The sequence below is a fragment of the Drosophila innubila genome, chromosome X (assembly GCF_004354385.1).
Source record: "Drosophila innubila isolate TH190305 chromosome X, UK_Dinn_1.0, whole genome shotgun sequence".
Taxonomy (NCBI): Eukaryota; Metazoa; Arthropoda; class Insecta; order Diptera; family Drosophilidae; genus Drosophila; species Drosophila innubila.
The window spans coordinates 19,873,532-19,894,205 of NC_047626.1; the positions used below are offsets into that span (position 1 = coordinate 19,873,532).

The 20,674-nt window shown below is 43.4% G+C and overlaps 3 protein-coding genes across 3 annotated transcripts; 2 read left to right on the forward strand and 1 right to left on the reverse strand.

Moving 5' to 3' along the window:
• The first annotated feature begins 166 nt into the window (after window positions 1-166).
• Window positions 167-13,719, forward strand: LOC117793881 (neurogenic protein mastermind). The gene is made up of 7 exons (XM_034634314.1): window positions 167-852; window positions 2,574-2,953; window positions 3,070-3,283; window positions 3,356-8,277; window positions 8,395-10,035; window positions 11,841-11,945; window positions 12,003-13,719. Exons 2-7 carry the CDS (start codon window positions 2,864-2,866, stop codon window positions 12,603-12,605), a joined length of 7,575 nt encoding a protein of 2,524 aa, XP_034490205.1. The 5' UTR covers window positions 167-852; window positions 2,574-2,863; the 3' UTR covers window positions 12,606-13,719.
• Window positions 13,720-16,748: 3,029 nt separating this feature from the next.
• On the reverse strand, window positions 16,749-17,305 carry LOC117793880. Its single transcript, XM_034634313.1, has 3 exons — window positions 17,185-17,305; window positions 17,042-17,121; window positions 16,749-16,969 (listed from the first exon to the last, which is right to left on the reverse strand). Exons 2-3 carry the CDS (start codon window positions 17,114-17,116, stop codon window positions 16,898-16,900), a joined length of 147 nt encoding a protein of 48 aa, XP_034490204.1. The 5' UTR covers window positions 17,117-17,121; window positions 17,185-17,305; the 3' UTR covers window positions 16,749-16,897.
• A 1,128-nt stretch (window positions 17,306-18,433) lies between these two features.
• Window positions 18,434-20,429, forward strand: LOC117793879 (odorant receptor 9a). The gene is made up of 3 exons (XM_034634312.1): window positions 18,434-18,740; window positions 19,468-20,261; window positions 20,342-20,429. The coding sequence occupies exons 1-3, from the start codon at window positions 18,434-18,436 to the stop codon at window positions 20,405-20,407; spliced, it is 1,167 nt and encodes a 388-aa protein (XP_034490203.1). The 3' UTR covers window positions 20,408-20,429.
• The last annotated feature ends 245 nt before the right edge of the window (window positions 20,430-20,674 follow it).

The following is a 20,674-nucleotide window of genomic DNA, read 5'->3' on the forward strand; positions in this document are numbered from 1 at the left end:
ATTGTGCAAAAAATAATCGATAGGCTCGATAACGTTGGCGTTGCCATATTATTCATGAACCCCAAATTATACATAGTTTGCTCAGCAGTTAACAGTATGTATCCCCATTAAGCAGAAATGCTCCCCACATTAACAGAATTGACTCCCCATTTAACAGAGCGCTCATCACTATAATGCAACGCCGTAAGCGCAAGCTGGCAGCACTGTGTGCAAAAAATACATACGATTTATAAACTAAAGGAACAATTACGTATTACGTGAAAAGAACGCACCAAAAGTAATACTAAAGTTAACGCTAAACAGCATAGTGTAATAACCGCCAATATATAGTGCGTGTGTGTGTGCTATATACAAAAAATCCAAGAGGAAAAGTGATTCAAACTAGTTTCAACACCTTGGATTTCGATTACATTTTTCATCTATACACTTGCAAAAAGCGACCAGAGCAGCAGCAGCAGCCGCAGCATTGGAGAACAACGGTGGAGAGACAGAGAGCGCTAACAAGCGAGAACGTAGGAGAGCCAAAACCAACCAGACAGACAGACAGCCAGCCAGCCAGCGCAACACAGCCAACAACAGCGGCCCAAACGCGTTAAATAGCGACGGCAAGGGATAAAAAGAAAAGTTAAACGTATTGAAACCGATAACAAATTATAAATTGTTTACACCAGTGCGCTTAGCATAAAACAAAGACATTTACGAACGTGTCTCATCTAAAAAACATTTGGTTATATTTTTTTTTGCAAACGGCTGAGTAAGCGTAGAAGAGTGCAAAAAACGTACAAAAGAAAGAAAAAAAGGAGCCAAGGAGCAACGAACTGTGTGTGCGGTGTATGCTCTGAGTGTAAAAGGGTAAGCACTATAGACAATTACGATTTCTTGTTTGATGTTTTTGTTATTGCTGCTGTGTTAGACCACATGCTCTTATTGTCCCGCTCGCACTCGCTCTGCACACGACTGCTGCTGTTGCATTATCGTTGGTGGTGGCGGTGACAGCAAACGGCAGGTTTATCGTTTGTTTCTTATGCGCATTGCCAATGTTTTAAAAGTATAATATATGTAATTAACAAATGCAATAGTTATTATTTCTATTCCTTTAACGTATTCGTGTTACGTTCCCTTTATTTTACATGCATGTGGGAAACATTGTACGGAATAAGGTCTGGCTCGATATTTTTGGCACATGTGGCAACGCTTAACCACCGCCAGACACACACACGCAAACTGCGAAAAGAGTAGCACCAGCAAGAAGAAGCAGCAGCGGCAAACTTCTCGCGCGGTGGATAAAGTGCAGCTAAATGTATAGTAAATGTAATCGTTTAATATTTAAATCGAATTAAAAATACCAAAAAAAAAAATATCTAATCGCCACAAAGTGTTAATATTACAAATCCGACGAAAATCGCGTACAATAACTCACTCAAACATCCAAACAGTTTAGTTCTGCGAGTGCGTATGCGTATAAAGCGTGTCAGTGTTGTGTATGTGAGTAAGCGAGTGTGTGTGTGTGTGAATGCTATTAAACGGCACATTTTACTGTGCCTTTTTGACAACTCGAACTCATACATTGGTGGGCACTAAATGCCGTGTTTATTTGGCCAAGCTTTCAAATTATATAGTTTATAATTATGCCGCTGTGTTGTTGCTTTAATTTTGCTAAACAATAGAAATAACAAAGCAAAGTGCGCGTGTATATTGCCCGTTGCATGTCGCTGTGTGTGCTATTTGCGTGTACGTGTGTGTGAGTGTGTGTTGTGTCTGTGTGTGTGAGTGTGTGTTGTGTCTGCTTATATGAATGGTTGTTGTTATAGGCACCTTTTCAAAAAATTTGTTGCCAAGCATTTATTGCCGTCTTGTTGGGCATTATTAATATAATGTACACCTGCCAATTTATAATCATCAATAAAAAATGCGCAATGCACAGATTGCTTACACTTAAGCATTTTGGTATTGTTGTTGCAATTGCTTTTGCTATTGCTGCTGCTCTGACTGCCAGGCTTCTGTGTGTCAGCCATTGTTCTTCTTCAATTATTACACGAAGACGCCACCGCATACTTCTTGTCTTGTGTTCTGCTTCTGTTTTCTCTGCATGTGTGTGTGTGTGGGTTGTGGACGTTTCTTGTTGCGGGGGCGAGTGCGGGGCGCCCATCCATTTGAGCGAGCGCAAGCACACAAACACAATTCAGAGAGTGTTCAGCATAGTCATCTCGCTTTTACGCATCTTTGTAGTGGCCTATGTATGTTTGGCTCGCTCTTTGGCTCTCTGTTGGGCTAACTGCTCACGCAGACACTGGGGAGGTTGTGTAGCCCCATGGAGGTTCACAGACACACGCATATGTACATACACGCATACGCAAACGCACACACACAGACGCATGCATACACTGCAAGGCAACCCGGCAGCCCACGTACCAAAACAAATAAAACAATACACAAAAATTGCAACAAACAAATGCAGCAAGCCAATATTGTGACGACTCTCCGCCTCTCCCTCCCCCTGTTGTTCGTGAAAGCAACCCTTTGTATGCTTACTCTTTCACTTATGCTATGTCTTCTCTCTCGCTCTCTTTTAGTCGTTTTACAGCTCACATAAGAAGACTGAGAATAAAACACAGCAAAAAAAAGAAGAAAAAAAAATATAGAACCACAGCTACAACAACTAAACTACCAATAAGAAGAAGTAGGCGCCAAGGAGATTCGATTGGACCTCCGCAACTTGGAATTTGCAACACTTGCAACTGCAACAGCAACACGTACCGTATCCTCCTCCATCTCTATCTCCATTGAGAGAGCGTTTAGCGTGAAACGCGCGGCGGCAGTAGGTGGCAAAGGAAGCTAACGCTAATGAGGATCTATTGGCAGCATGAGTACACTGGGGGGAAGTAGGGGAGAGCGAAATGCCAAGCCCAAATTCACAGCGTTGGATATAAATCGCATGTACAAGAATAGTCGAGTAAGTGCATCTTTTGTATCTTGTCAATCCTAATCAATAGCTACATCTCTGTACTATATATATGTAAATTTTGCTTGATTTTGTATTATTCGATATTATTTATCGATCCTTTGCAGGGCGAATCGAGTGAACCATCTGCCCAAAAGAATCAAGTGCCGCGTAAACATGGAATGCAAATCCTGGGTAAAGTGCCCTCCGCAAGGCGACCACCAGCCAATTTGCCATCCCTGAAGGCCGAGACCAACAGCAGCAGCAGTGCAACTCCCCTCAGCAATAACAGCACCAGCAGCAGCAACAACAACAACAACAATATCCTAGCAACTGTTGAAGGTAATTATTTTGTATTTATTAAATTATTGTGTAGATTTGTAGTTGTTTTTTTCATTGGTTTTTGGTTTGCAGGCAGCACAGGAGTCGGAGGAGGAGCAGTAGCAGCAATTGGAGGATCAGTAGGCGTTGCAGGAGCGAAAGTTGCAGTTGCAAACAGCAGCAGCACCAGCAGTCACAACAACATTGCCGCTGTTAGCCACAACAACAGCAATAACGCGAGCAACAAATACAACAACAGCAGCAGTAACAACAATTGCAATAGCAACAACAGCAGCAGCAACAACAGTCACAGCAGCAATAGCAGCCACAACATCAACAGCAGCAACATCAATAGCAGCAGCAGCAACAACAACAAGAATTCGAAACTAATCAACAACTCGGCCAACAGCGGAGGAGTAGGAGGAGGCGGCGGCAACTCCTCAATTGGATCAGGATCAGCAAGTGGTGCTGGCAGCGGAGGAGGAGGTGGGGGCAACCACTCGATTAATTCACCCAAAACATGGTCAGCAATAACGACAGGACACGAGCGTGCCGGCGGCAATACAGCTGCTCATGCTGGACATGGACATTATGGCAATCGCCAGAGTCACCACCACCACCACAGCCAACAACAACAGCAGCAGGTGGTGCCACATTATCAGAGTCCACAATTTCAATACGAATTCCCCACACTGATGGGCGGTGGTGCAGGCTCAGGATCAGGACATGCGAATGCATCCGGTGGCGGAGGAGGAGGCGTTGGCAAGGGCAAGGATCAGGGACATTATCAAATGCAACAACAGCATTCGCATCATCAGCAGAATCATCATCAGCAATATCATCAGCACCAGCAGCAGCAACAGCAACAACAACAACGCGATTATCGGGATGGTCATCATGGTCATCATGGCCGTCAATATGGACATGGCCATCATGCGCATCGAGGCGGCAACAATCCCGATGCCAGCGGCAATTACAGAGATGGCAACGACGACGCAGTCGGTGGAGGATCAGGCGGAGGCGGAGGAGAACTAAGCGAGATGAGCCTGCGACCACAAAACGATCCAGCTGCCTGGTTGCAGCAACAGGAGAAGGCAGCCAAGGAGTTGGCATTGAACCAACAGGGCCAGGGCCACCAAATGAATGCCAATGGTGGTGGTGCAGGTGGGTCCGGTGCGTCCGGTTCCGGTGGCAGTGTACCATTGCCAATCCTCTCGCTGATGCCCTCATTTATGCGCAGTGGCGCTCCATTGCCCGTCTCCGGCTTGGGCGGTGGTCCCACAATGGCAGCGGCTGTGGCAAATGCTACAACGGATTCGATGTCATCCTCTGTGCCCTCAGTACCCTATCAGAATGGCATCTCTGGTGGCGGACGCTCTGCGTCGCCGGCAATCCTGGGCAGCTTTCGTGTTGCCGCCGCGATTCCCAAGCGTCCACAGGCGACGTCGTCAACAACAACGCCTCCGCCCACTCGGGAAGCAGGTGCAACATCGCCTCCCCAACAGCAGCAGCAGTTGCAACAGCATCTGCAACAGCAGCAACAGTTGCAGCAGCATCTGCAACAACAGCAGGCAAATGGAGCTGGACGCATGGACAAGGATTATGTGGTCGAACCCGAAGTGGCACAAATGCAACGCCCCATCATACGCGAAGAAGATTTGGAGCGTCTTAATGCGATTGCCAAGGATGACAGCTGGACAAAACAGGATGAGATTGATTACACCAAGAAACTAACATTCTCCGATGACGAGGAGCATGCGAGTTCCGAGGATGCTCATCATCATCAGCAGCAGCAGCAACAACACCATCATCATCATCAGCATCAGCAACAGCAACATCATCACGGCAACAACAACAACAAGCAATCCAATAACAATAAATTGTCAAGCAACAACAATAGCAACGCCAACAACTCGTGGCAACAACGTGGCAAGGACAGCAGTGAAAGGGATTTGGATGCATGCGATCTTGGACAGGATCAGCGACATCAGAATGGACATCGTGGCAGCAGTGGCAATGTTGTTGTTGGCGGTGGTGGTGGTGGAAGTGGTGGAGGTGGAGGTGGTGGTGGTGGTGGCATTGCTCTCGATGCGGGAGTCTATGAGCGTGTGAAGCAACGCAAGGAGGAGGAGGAACGTCGTCAGATGGAACGTAAACAGGCGGCGGCCAAGAAACTCTTGGAGCTGGAAATGAAAATGAACAGCAAGAAGGCGTTGAACGATGCAGCGGCCAGTGGTGCCAGCAATGTGGCAGCCACCAATGAATCCTCCATTGCGTCTCTCGGCAATGTCAGCGAGGATGAGGGTGGAGGTGGTCCAGGTCTAACAGCTGGTCAATCGATGCAACAACGTCGACCCCGTGGCAGCATCTCCAGCTTGAGCAGCGGCGGCGGAGGAGGAGGCGGCGGTGGTACAGGTACAGGTACTGGTAGTGGAGCTGCTTCCACATCAGCCACAGCTGGTGGGGATTATGGACAGAAGCCCGTGTTTATGACGCATTTTCAATCGAATTTACCGCCACGTTTTCAACGCCAGCAACAACAACAGCAGCAGCAACAACAGCAACAACAATCGCTGCCACGTGGTGGCATTGAGAAGAGCGCCTCGGCGAGCAGCGCCTTTGATAACAGCAGCTCCCGTTACCTACAAAAGGGAGGAGGCGGATCAGGAGGAGGTGGTGGCGCCAATGGAGGTGGTGGAGGTGGCAGCGGTGTCAGAAGCATCTCTGGTGGTTACTCCCGTGGAACTGGCAGCTATGGACGTAATCGTCATGACAGCGCACGCGACGATCAGGATGTGTCTGGTGTGGAGCAAACGAGATATCGCAATCAGGAATATCGCAGTGCACAACAACAACAGCAGCAGCAGCAACAACAACAATCGTTGCCCCGCAGCATCTCGGAGAATTCGCATCGCAAGACGAGCGTATCGTCTGGAGATGATGCATTGCTGGGCAGCTGTGGTGCCGGAGGAGTAACTGTTGCTGCTGGTGCCGGAGGAGGAGCAACTGTTGGCGGTGCCTGCTCCTGGGCTGAGCAAACGGATGCGGAACAGAAGCATCATCGGCATCGCGAGGAGAGCTTCTCGTCGACGCACAGTCATGATTCGGCGGTGCAAATTAAGATCCTGCAACGGCCAGCGCGTCAGCCGAGTCTTAGCGAGGAGAAACCTCCACCGCCGGCACTGAAGCAACAACCACTGGACACCATGCAACCCACACAGATTCTCAGGCGCAGCGTTGAGCCGCTGGACAAGTCCGAGGAGAAGTCGACGCTGGAACAACGTGATCGTGATTCAGTTGACAAGTTGATCGATCCGCTGCTGGCCAAGGATGAGGACAAGGATGCGACGCGTACGATATCCACGTCCTCATCTTCGACAAGTGCAGCACAGGCAGCGGCAGCAGGGAAGCGACCCAGTCCACGTGGTGGACGCATGCGTGAGGATTTGCATGCGAGAGGCGGCAGGGGCTATCCGTCGAGTGGTGCAGGTGGCCCAAGTGGTGCCGGTGGTGGCAGTTATCGTGGACAGCGCAGCAGCAGCGATTGGAGCAGTCGCAACAGCGCAGGATCAGGAGCTGCAACTTCAGGTGGTGGAAGAGGGCGATACTATGGCAGCGGTGGGGAGCAGTCGGAGCATTCGGAGGATGTGGATGAGGATTGCTATAGCAGCAGTGGTGGAGGTGCTGCTGCTGCGAGTGGTGCACCAAGGCGCAGTCCCAAGGTGCAGGCACGTTCGGAGCAGAGTGGTGCCTCTGTTCCAGCCACAGCCAGTGGCCAATCCTCGACTGGAGGCTCAACTGTCAACAAGGCAGGATTCTCGCCCCGCGGTGAACCATCGCGACGTGGACGTGGTGGACTCTCCAGTGGCGGCGGCAGCTCAGCGCCAGGCTATCGACGACAGCCTGGAGGCGGCGCCAGTGGAGGATCCAGCGGAGGAGGACGCGCCTATGGAAGATTGGGTTATGAGGAGTATAACAAGCGTAATTCCGAATCGGAAACGGGCAACTCGGCCACAGATCTGGACAAGACGAAGCAGAATCAACTGGCATTGAGCGCGGGATTGCACAAGTCCAAGGAGGACAAGGAGGAGTCCGACAAGGATAAGATTAACAATAGCAACAACAACATAGCAAACAACAACAACACTGCCGTGGCCAAGGAGGAGCCACACAAGGATGCAACTGCCACAACAGTTGGAGGAGGAGCAGCAGCAGCAGCAGCAGTTGTTGGTGTCGGAACAGCAGCAACAACAGCCAGACCACCGCCAGGACTGAGCACAGCTGCTGTTCCATCTGCAATGGCTGCCCCAGGCAGTGATGTGCCTGGCAAGAAAAAGCAGCTAGAGTCAACGATAACAACAGCATCATCAATAGCATCATCAACAGCAGCAACATCTGTAATTGTGCCGCCAATAGCAGCTACAATTGCTGCGGCAACAGCGCCAATTGGTGACAAATCGAAATTGTCCGCCATTGGCGATAAAAGCGTTGTGGGCGTACGTGGTGGAGTGGGCGTGGTGGGTGCAGCATCCATGATTGATGCCAATGCGCCTGTAAATACGCTCGTATTCGAAAACTCCACATACAAGCAACAACAACAGCAACAACAACAACAGCAGGCAGCTGCTGCAGCTGTGCCGCTCAAGCAAGCAGCGTTGGGTGGTGCAGGAGCAACTGCATCCGCCGTGGAGAGCTTGTCCAGCGCCTTGTCACAGATGAGCTTTGGCAAGGATGAAGAGCAACAACAGCAGCAGCAGCAGGACATGAAATTGGGCTTCAGTTTCAGCGATGATGCCACGCCCCTTAAGGTGGTGGACAGTCTGGAGGCAGCCAGCAAGGTGGCCAGTCAGCACCACCATCACCAGCAACAACAACACCAGCAACAGCAGCAACAAAACAATTCAACAGCAGATTTAAATATGAAGATTGCGAGTGTTAAAAAAGTGTGGGAGTCGGCCACGCCCATGTCGGAGGCAACGCAGCAAGCAACGCAACAACAGCAGCAACAGCAACATGCACAGCAGCAACAACAACACACGCAACAACAGCATCAGCAACAAGCAGTTGCCGCAGCGGCAGCAGCAGCAGCTGCCGCACAACAGCAACATGCACAGCAGCAACACTCACAGCAGCAGCAGCAGCAACAACACTCACAACAGCAACAGCAGCCACAACAGTCGCAGCACGGACAACATGGTCCTCATGGACAACAACAACAACAAGTCTCGAGCTCTGTTGTCGATGACAATGCAAGTCACATGACAGCGGCATCGTTTGTTGCTGCCGTGGCAGCCTCACAGCAACAGCAGCAGCAACAACATCAGCAACAAATGACACACTATGCAGTGTCGGCGGTGCATATGCAGGGACACCACCAGCAACAGCAGCAACCCCATCATCAGCAACAACAACAACAACAGACGCATCATGGTCACCATGCGCTGTCTTCACCTGGCCCAGTTTATGGTAGTCATGGATCACCTTTTGATTCGGGTACACTGGAGCAACAGTTCCAGCAACAGCAGCAGCAGCAGCAACAACAACAACAAGATGATTATCCCAGTCCACAGCAGCAGCAACAACATTCGCAGCAACATCAACAGCAGGTGAAGGCCAAACAATTGCATGCAGGATTGGGTATGTCGCCACCGCCAAGTCACCAGCAACAACAGCAGCAGCAGCACTCGCAGCAGCAACAACACTCGCAGCAACATGCACAGCAGCAGCACTCGCAACAGCAGCAGCAACAACAACAACAATTGCCATTCTATCAGGCATCACCACAATTTGGTGTCGGCGGCATTCCAACGATTCCCAGCCCGCCGGCGGTTGTGTTCAATTCATCGCAACTGGCGCCGCCACCACAGGTGCCACCACCGCAGGTGGCATCGCAGGCGGGCAATCTGTATGCACCATTCCATTCGCTTGATCATTCGAGCCGCTCGCCCGCCTATTCGGCGGCAGCGCACAGTTTCCCTGGACATTATGCGGCGGCAGCTGCAGCGGCAGCCGCTGGTGGCGCCTTCAATGCGTATGCGATGCAGACACCGCATGGTCATGGCGCCAATATGCCACCACCGCCCACAGCGCCCACGCCCGACATGTACTCCAATCTGACATCGCAGTTTCGTCTGGGAAGCGGACCATTTGGACAGCCGCCGCCACAGCCCAATTCACAGCAGCTGAGCAATCCGAATGCCGCTGCCGTTGCCATCATTAGCTCCAACAGCAGCTCCATGATGTCATCGGGTGCTAGCAAACCACCTCCCAGTCAACAGCCCATTGGGGCCATCGGTTCCAAGTCCGCCGGCAGTCAAGGTGGACCCGGTCCAGGACCTGGTCCCGGACCCGGTCCTTATGCCGCCGCTCAGCAGTACATGAATCTTTATCCCGTGGCGCCGCAACATCCCGGCCAGGGTGGACCACCGCCAGGTGCCCATCAGCTGCAATCCAATAGCTATTACTCGAATTCTGCAGGCGGACCGAATGGTCCTCCATTCTATGGTGGTCCACCGCCTCAAGGTGCCGGTGGTGGTGCACAAAATTATGGCCTGGCCACTGCAGCGGGCATGTATGGCGGGCATCAGGGTGGACCACCCGGATCGAATGGTCCTCCGGGCCCACAATCGCAACACACGATGGGCAACTTTAATACACAGTTTATGAACTCGCAACTTCTCACGGCAGCCGGAATGAGTCAGTTCCGTGGTGGACCAACGCCAGGTGGGGGATATCTGAAGAACAGCCAGGGACAGGGACACATGCAGGACTCGGTAAGGAGTGAACCACATCCACAACAACAACCACTACAACAACAACTACAATCAACACACTCTAGTTACCACATGTCCATGTACAACAACAACAACAACAACAGCCACAACCACAAATCGTCCTTTCACTCTCCCCATCATTTGTATTAATTTATTTCCTACCACCCCCGTTTGAAAAGCGTTTATCCGTTTCCAAATCATCTAAAAATCCGTGGGATTGGGGAAAGATATTGTTCATAGAAATTAGTATCAAGAAAACACAACTAAAACTAAAACAAAATCAAATCAATTATTATGTGCATTAATTTAAATAAAAGTATAAAGTTATTAGATTCAACACTCAAACACACATAAATCTCAGAAACAGCCGCACGAACTTTAAATCGGGGAATAAATCGAAATACCTAAAATATCAATTGTTGAAGAAATTGAAGGTTTCTTTGGCATGCCTCTTAGTTTTCCTTAGCAGCTGGTTTGCCTATTTACATATTTGTGGAATTTACAAAAGCATTACTGGAACCTTTACCTCGGTTCTAGATAGAATGTAAAAGAACTGCTATAAAAAACGGATTAATCTCTAATTTAGACTAGAAAGCAAATTGATTGAAAACTAAATTCCTTGAAGAAGATCTCGCTAATTTCGACTTGTAGACTGCACTTAAATGAATTATGGATTTCTCCATAGGTGGATGATTTAAATTGCATTAGAAAAATTTCACTATCTAATGAGAATTTAAGAAGATTGCTCGAGATAACACATAAAACAAGAAGATTCCTTTGAATTGAACTAGAGAATTGAAAGTTTGAAATTCCTCTAGATAAATCCTAGATTTAACAAGAAATTGAATTAAAAGAGATTTCATTAGAATAACTGAAGATCCTTCTTAATATGACAGTAGACTGTATTGAATACTTCAAAAGGAATGCTATAAATGTGATTAAAGAGTTGCTTAAGAACAATTTGAATGTTCTACAAATAGAGACAACTTTTGTGATTAGTATTAAGGAGCGAAGATTCCTCTAGTTAAGACAAAAGAAAGGATATTGAACAGAATCGCCTGAAGAAGATATGACTTGAGGCACAGCTCAAAGCGATTGAATGTCAAAGATTACTGTAAATTAGACAAAAGTTTAAAAAGAATCGCCAGCTTAAAACTAGACATTAAAGTGTGAGGAATCGCTCGTAGGATCTTACTTATTATGTTATATCTATAAGAGATAATCACAACAGCTTTAAAATATAGCATACTGTTGAAATTCAGAGTTACATCATTAAGAACTTGGCTTGACCTAAACTGTGGTATATCTAGGTAGACCCTGACGTGAAATCACTTATATTAATTCTATTTGTGGAACCTTAAAGAACGATACAGATTATGAATCTGTGATAGAACATTATCGAGCTAAATATTGCCAATGAGTAAATATTTAATCTAATTACATATAATTATATTCCCTCTACTGAATCTACACGGGATCAAAGTAATAGTATTAACTTAGCATACTTTAGAGGCTGCTTATATAAAGGCTAAATATAATAGAGTTATCTAATGTACCAGTGAATAATAAAGGCATTAGTTTCCGTAGAATTGTAGCTTATGTGGCAATCTTAACTTTTTGCAATATGTATACAAATTCGAAAAAAGTACCAACAAATGTTAAATGTACCACAGGGTATTTTGGTAATTTGGTACAAATGTATTGCAAGTGAGAGGGAGAGAGGGAATGAGAAAAACAGTTATAGTGTGGTAGTGAAGAGAGTGGAAATCTTAAGAGTTAACTTATTGATTCTCTTATTCTTGCAGATGGGCAGACAGCTGAAGAGTCCGCTAAGCGCTGACATGAGCCTCGGGCTGGCCAAACAGGTGCAGTCGCAGCCTAGTCCGCCGCACCACAAGAACTATGGCGGCGTAAGTAGCAACAACAACAGCTTAACCAAGTTATAACTCTCTTGCTCTCTCTTGCAGTGGGATCTGCAGAATCAAGTGATGCAGCAGCAGCAGCAGCAATCTCAGCAGCAGCGACAGGGCGGCAATGGCAACAACATGAACGCATTGGGCGGACGCGGCAGCGGTGCAGTGGGCAGCGGTGCGGGTGGCTCTCAGGTGGTTGGCGGCGGTGGCGGTGGCAATGGTGTTGGCAGCGTTGGACAAAGCGGCGGCGGTGGCCAAGGACGTTATCCGGCGCCCATACAGCGACCCAACAATTATCCACAGCATCCGCAACAGCAGCAGCAACAACAACAGCAACAGCAGCAGCAACAACAACAACAACGGGATCAGGCAGCGGCGGCAGCGCAGCGCGCTCAAAGCATGCGACAGGTGACGGGTGGCGGAGGCGGCGCCGGCAGCGCCGGTAATAGCAATGCACCTGGTGTGCCACCTGGCGCCAACAATGGCGGCAACGGCGGCCCTGGTGGCCCTGGTGGAGCCGGCGGTGGCTCCTCACCAGCTGCGGCGGCGGCTGCGGCAGCGGCTGCAGCAGCGGCACAGCTGAGCAAGCCCTATTATTCAAACAATGCGGCAGGCGCCGGCGGCGGCGCCAACCGTGGTGAGTGGCACGCGAATTGAGCGACAGATCGACAAATGGCGGCCACGTCCAGTAAAACCCCTCGCACACACACATACACCAACCATAACACACATACACACACACACACAGACAGCATATATACACAGAAATGAAACATTAAAACTAGGTTATGTGCATTCAAAGAGAGCGAGAGCGAGCGTTGCAAACAAACAGACGGACACAGCGAGAGAGTGCATAACAGAGAGCGAAAGCGAGAGCGAGCAGCACAGCAAAAGAAATATTTACTTATGCATAAATTATAAACATATAAAAACAAAGTACTAAAAACCAACAACAACAACAGCAAAAATACTAGCGAAAGCGCCAATTGAGCAAGAGAGAGAGTGTAAACGAGCAAGAGAAGAGCGCAAAACTTAACACTAATTAAAATACATATAAACAGCAAAAAGCGAAACTTTAAAATGGTAAAACAAAAACAACACAAAAACACAAACAAAAACAAAAACAATAACAACAACTGCAACTATTTAAAGTTACAAAAAAAAAATAAATAAAAAACAAACTTATATAAAATCGTAAACTTGCTGCAAAAATTGCAATTGAAAAAAAAAACAAAACAAAAGAAAAGAAAAACGCAAAACGCCTAAATGCAACAACATATGCCAGATTAAAAAGTAAAATGAGCGATAAGAAAAAATGCAACAAGAAAACAAAAAAAAAACAACATGAAAATTATGTGAAAGAGAAATCTATAATTTAGTTGGGTTACACACACACACACACACACACACACAAATACATAACACACACACAAATGGATTGAATCTGCAGCTGCGTTAAAATAATTAACTAAATATTGACAAACGCCAATTCCTCCCCCCCTGTCCACACACACACATTAACACACACACATATACACATACACACACGCACACCCAACACAAACATTGCGAAATCTACATATAATTAAGGAAAAAATGCGAAACAACAATATTATGCTTTTCATTTATATTAATATTCACATAAATATACTTTATATTATAATTATTATCATTTTTTTTAATATGTATTGTGTTAACTTTAGCCCTTAGTTTATGTTTAAAAACAACAACAACAAAAATAATGAAAAAACAAACACAACTGCAAAAAAAAGCGAAAAAAAATTAAATAGAAAGCCCGAGTGTATTTTTTGTCAAACAAATTTACATAAACAAACATACATACATACTTACATACATACATACATACATACATACATACATACATACATACATACATATACATGCCTAAATATATAATTATTATTTTCTTTGTAGTCTGCAAATTTTGCAATTAAATTTTTTTTATTTATTTATTTTTTGTTGTTTGCAAAGAACAATAACCAATTATAGTTATTTTAATCCAGGCTGCAAACCGGTTTTTGAACCCAAACATCACAGAACAGATTAGGTTTTTTTTTGTATTATTTCAGCTTGGTTTTGAAACTGGAAAAACAGTAACTACATTTTTTCATTTTATATCAACTGATGTAAATATGGAAAATAGTTGAAAAACTCCAGAAACCAGTTCGCAAGCCTTGATTTAAATATTACAATAATTTAATTTATAATTCTACACAAACATACATATGTACATGTAAAGAGACTTCGCTGGGAAGAAAATGACTCGTGTCATGAAAAATTTCGTTAAATCGACACGAAAATGATTCTAATCTTTCTATCCATCAATGCGTTAAAGGATTTGCAGTTAACAACAAACCACTTAAAAAATCTAAAAAAGCGGTAACTGGATGACAACGTCAACTTCATCAACGAATCCCTTACATGACCGGGGATATTGTGTTCACAGGCACCACTAAACAGTATTCTATGGGAACTTCCTCGAATCATTGAGCATCCTCCATTTGAGTCTTGCAAGCCAGTTATTTCCAATCCTTACTAAAATGGTGATTGTCAAGATATAGTTGCTATACGCTCCTCTGGTGACCTAATAATTTTCCACTTCGGCAAAACAATATTGCACACATCGGAGCATTTGAGCAATTGCATCCTCGAGGTCACATTTTGAATCGTTTGAAAAAGCTTACCAGGGATTTATACCGAGTATTTCGGTAATAGGTTTAATCGTTTTTCATTTTAGTTTCGATATCAGTATCTTAATGTGTAGCTTAAATTACAAGTACATTTCACTCATTTGCTTCAAACTCATAACTCAAAAGCACGTTTTTGAGTTTATTAATCTGAAATATTCGTTATATTGTGTACAAATTTCGAACACATATTACCAGTATTAATGCATATGTGATTAGGGTTACAACCGATGTGCAACGAGGATTTGAGGTAGTCCCCATAGAAAATCGTGCAGATTTGTTTATGGATCGGGTGCGTTGTGGAGATTATGTCGTCTGAAAAGTAACTGAAACCTTTAGAGCAACGATGGAAAAATCGTTAGGACGGATCTCTAGCTGATCGATTGTGCAAGCTGACTGTAGAGGCGATAGTTTTAAATGAACGATAGCCACAATCGATATCGATTTGTATAGAATGCGGGGGAGAGCGAGGGATACTGAGTACCGCAATTTGAAAAAGTTAACAAACCACACAAATAAATACATTTATATGTATGTACATATATAACCTTTTAAAGTGCGTCATACACACACGCTCCACAACTACACTCACACACGCCAAACTCAACTTCGTCCTTGTGTGCACACATGCATGCATGCATACTATTCGCAAACAGGTGTCATTCTGCTGGGGCGCAGTGCTGCCCATTTGCTGCATATTCATACCGAAATGACGCTTGTAAATTCTCGTTTAGCGCAAAGTAATCTCAACTTTTCTGGAATTAGGCAGTATAAATTAAATTTTTTGTTAATTATTTGTTATCATTCTTTAATCGACCATCGACCGTTGAAACTTTACCATATTAATGTGATTTTTTTTATTTATTTATTATTTCGGTATTTCGTTGGCTGCTGCTGCAATTATCTCTTAGTATTAACTCAATCGGATGAAGAAAACAAAATTTTTTATTATGTTGTACGTGCTCAAATGGTAATGATGAGGGCAAATTAGAAGAAAACTCGTAATGAATAAACAAAAACAAAATAATTATAATAACAAAAAAGATTAAGTAAATGTAACTTAAAAGGATATAGCATATGCATATACATACATACAATACATACACACATTATAGAGGCAAAATCCAAGAGAATAACACTTCAATTTTTAATGACAAACCCTCACATACAATTAATATTGATAAAAAAAACCTATTATGAGAAAATGTAGTAGACAAAAAATAACAATATAGATTGAAGAATATCACAAATGAAAATGGCAAACCGATTACAGAAATACATGCCTATATAATATATATATACAGTACATATGTATGTATGTATTTTTTCGCACTTTGCTCGGCTGCTGCTGCTAAAAACAAAATATCAAAAAAACAAAAACAAATATACAAAGAGAAACCCTAAATTCAAATCAAATTTTAATGCATACGATATGATACGATATATTAATATGTTGATGAGTTGCCTGGCGGTTTAGTTATTAACAAAAGTAACAAAATGAATATGATGAAAATGAAATGATAAGCGAGAAAATCCAAAAGCAGCGCTTGCTATAACACAATACATGTAAAAGATATATTTTATAGCTATAGCATAAACATAGAATTGATAAATGATTAATTTACATATATATTTTAATTGCATATATGGTTTTTCGTCTATATCTCTACCAAGCAACAAATGAAAAGTACATACGTGGGCATATAATACATACATACGTACATATATGTAAACCATTTTTACATTCAATTCATTCAAGTTAATTTTTAGTAATACTGAAATTTCGATAACTGGACTAAAAACAAAACCCAAAAAACCAAACATTGAAAACAAAATTGAACATTTAAAGCAAGTTCGATGAAATGAAATAAATAAAATATTTAAAACAAAAAATAAGGTATTTTTCTAATTATTGCTTAAAACACTAGAAGGATGTTAGGTGAACTAGATGGAAGAAAACAACACCAGTATAACAGATTATAACAGTATTCAAAGCTCAATCATTTCGCTTGCTGCTCACAAGGTTTGTCCCACTGTGCCTATGTTTCAATTGCATGGATCGAAATGAAACGAGCATTATTACATAATGAAATTTGGCTTGTTTCCTTTTAGTATTATTACATTTTCAAGTGATTTATTCCATTAAGATCTTGCACTAAACATAAATATACATGGGCAACAATTTGTCCAGAATTCATGCGCACATCTAAATTGTGGGCACCAAAGTACGGAGAATTCGCTTTACTTCTTCTTGGGCTTCATGATCTGGTAGGCGATCAGCAGACCGACAACGGCATAAGTAGCCTTTGCCACCTGCAAATCATTTCATAACATTTGGGTTAACTTTTCGCCACCGGATGAACTTCTATAAAGCCGATTACTTACATTGGCACGGCCGGCCATGGTTGTACCATTGAAGTGCTTCGACAGTCCCGACAGTTTTTCTCCTTCACCAGACATTTTTGCTGCAGGTATGATATAAGATAATTATTGACATTATTTCAATTACTGCTGCGGTATTTACTTACTATTAGTTTGTTTCGCGACGAGTTAAAACAGTTTCAACTCACAATAAAATGTTCGTCGAATAGGTTATACAACTGTGCGTGTGTTGCCACTAAGTGTCAGGGAACGCACCGCGTTGCCAGCTAGCATCTTACTATAACGATTGGGCAACGCCAAAGAGTGGGCAGCATCATTATTGATCGATAAGCCCTTATCAAAGTACACAAATACTTTTTTTTTTTTTGTCGGATATTGCAAAAACGAGTTTTTATTAATAATATAATTAATTTTAACTTCATTTTTCGATCAAAATTCAATAAATAAATAACAATTTTTATTTCAAAATCCAACTCTTATGCTAAAATTTTTTTAATTAAAAAAAAAGCTATTTGGTAATATAAAAAAAAAATTTGCGTAATTTTAAATTGATTAAATAAAAGCGTTAATTTATCTTATTTTAAGAATCACTAAGCAAATAACTTATAGAAAACCCATCTCATACAACTGAAAGCTTCCGCACAAAACGCCAAACATTGAGTCCACTGTGAAATTTAAAAGATCGGTCCGTTTTCTTTAATATATAGCCTATTTAATGGACTGTTCTTTTTTGAGGTCCATAGTAATTTTCACGGGTGGACGCAATTTCTGGCGTTTTTTGTGGACACTTTCGTTGTATGAAATGAGTTCTCTATAAGACTTATAGTATAAGCTATTTGCTTAGTGGTGCTAGCATCTAAATACAACGACTTGGCAACACCAAGTAATGGACAGCACAGTGTATGAGGTGTCATCGAAAGTCGATAGTCGCATATCGAAAAAGCACAAATTTAACATATTGCCAGGATTTCAAATGTTTGGGTAATGCACATACTTGTGATAAATAAAAGCACTAATTAGTACTTACACTGCAATTAAATTTGCAATTGCACGCAACGTCAAATGTCAAGAACAGCTTTAACAAATCTCATTAAATCCCTCAACTCAAATGGGTCATTAACAATTATAGTGGGAATGCCACAGAAAAGGGGGAAATTATAAAGCAAATGCATGAAGCGGCGTCAGTTAAGCAGTCATGAGTACCTCAACCACATTCCTCTTCAGCAGCACAAGAGCCGCATATTAAATTAATGCCATGACAATGCATTGGTGGGTGGGGAAGGGAAAGTCAGGTGCAAGCAGCCAGCGAGCAGAACGAAGGTCGATTGCAGCCACGCCTTCTCACACAGTTAAGTATAAAAGCGGCTGTTCACAAGGATTACCCAAACATCCAATATGGACGAGACATACTTTCTGAGCGTGCAAGTCCTTGCATTCCGTCTAATCGGATTCGATTTGTGGCACGATAACGGCCAAAATGATCGTCCACATATCTCATTTCTGGTAATTGGCACAATGGGCGCTTTTTTGGGTCCACTTTTCTTTGCCATTCAGTTTTACATTACCAATGTGAGCATCATGTCAGATGCAATGGGCTCCCTGCTGGCCATCATCCTCACCCTGGTGAAGTATGGAGTTTTTGTATATTACCGCAAGGATTTTGTTCAACTTATCTATCGCATACGCGGCATACTTGAAAAGGGTAAGTGATAGTAAAGATAGTTCCTTTAAGAGCTACAGATGATAGTGGTCAGATTTTAACAAAATTTGATTAAAATTTATAAGTTTTATACTATAGGACAACGCCAAGTGCATTACCTGTGAGACTATTTAAAAGCCCAACAAAGTTTTTCGTTCCATAGGTTAATTTTCGACATATTGTTCTTTTGTGATATAGTATTCCGATTTTTGTAAATATTTATCAGAATATGTGAGATAAGTCCCATTGTACATATATTCTTAGAGATTGGTCAAGAAAGAACAAATGTTTTTCTACTAAAGGATAATTTTCGACTGACAGCCATATTATGTAGTAAGCCGATTTGAAACAAATTTGTTCAGAATGTTTAAAATAATACTCAATACACAGTGGTTAAAATATCCCAAAAAATAAGAAAATTGTATTCAATAATGGTTGATTTTTAACAGCATATAAATACCGACTGCTTATTTGAATAAATTCAGTTTATCTTAATTTTTGCCCGCGTTCTTAAAGATTAACTTTCAAATTGACGAAATATCTCTCCGAGAATTAAAGAGCTAATCAAGTTGCAAGAAAACACTTTAACTGTAGCAAAAAAAAAGTTTAATCATCCTTCTTTCACTATATATTTTTTAGGGACTGCCCCTTTTAATGGCTTACAGATTTGACGACAAATTAATAATACCCTCTAGAAGGGTCTAATAAATACTAATGATATCTTTTTTAGAGATCGCCGCCTGGCCACAGGCCGCGTCCATTGTGGAGACGGAGAATCGCAGCGATCAATCGCTGAGCTTAACGTACATGCGTTGTTTCTTTGCCGCCTGTCTCTTTGCGGGAATTAAGCCAATTGTTATAATGGTAACAACCAAAGTGCGTACGGACCTCATACATCTGGAGCTGCCGCACTCGGGTGTATATCCATGGAGCGATCAGTCGTTATTGTTCTATGTGCCGACTTACATATGGAATTTGCTTGCCAGCTATGGAGCAGTAACAATGTCATTGGCCATGGACACGCTTCTGTTTGCATTCACGTATAATGTTTGTGCGGTATTTAAGATTGCCCAGCATCGCATTCGGAATTTGCAACCGTTGAAGGATAAACCGTGGGAGGAGCTGTATGAGTTGGTGCAGGTGCTGCGACTGCATCAGACGGGATTGTTGATTGCAACACAATTGGGACGTAGCTTGAGGCCCTTGGTTTTTATGCAGTTCTTTATCACGGCATTGCAACTGTGCTTTCTTGGCTTTCAGTTGGCCGATCTCTTTCCCTCGCCGGAATGTGTTTACTTCGTCTTCTTTGTTAGCTCCTTGCTCATCGCTTTATTCATCTATTCGCATTGCGGCGAGAATATGAAACAGGCGAGCGTTGACTTTGCAACTGCCGTTTATGATAGCAACTGGATGGACTTTGCCCCTGCCACACGACGCGCTCTCATTGTGACCATCATGCGGGCCCAGCGTCCATGTCAGCTCAAAGGCTATTTCTTTGAACCCAACATGGCAACATTCTCAGCGGTGCGTAGCCAATCACCGCTGCATAATTCGCCCTATTCCGTCTAATCTGTATCTTGTTTATTCATTATTCCCTTTGGCAGGTGGTACGCTCAGCCATTTCGTACGTCATGATGTTGCGTTCCCTCAATGCCACGGGTCAGACGTAAACTACATGGATACATATGCAGCTGTCCATCTCCTATTAAACCTCTGCACTATGGGGCGTTTGACCTGATTTTTTGTTTTGACATTAACTCATATTTCACAAGTATTCAAATCTATGAATTTTGATACCAATACATCATAAATACATCAAACTGTTATATTCATACCACAATTGTTAACATAACAGTCAAATGTTAAAATAACAGCTGTTAAAGTCAGATTTTGCAGCCAAAAGCCACGTGCTTTAGTAAAGTATAAGCTTGCAGTTA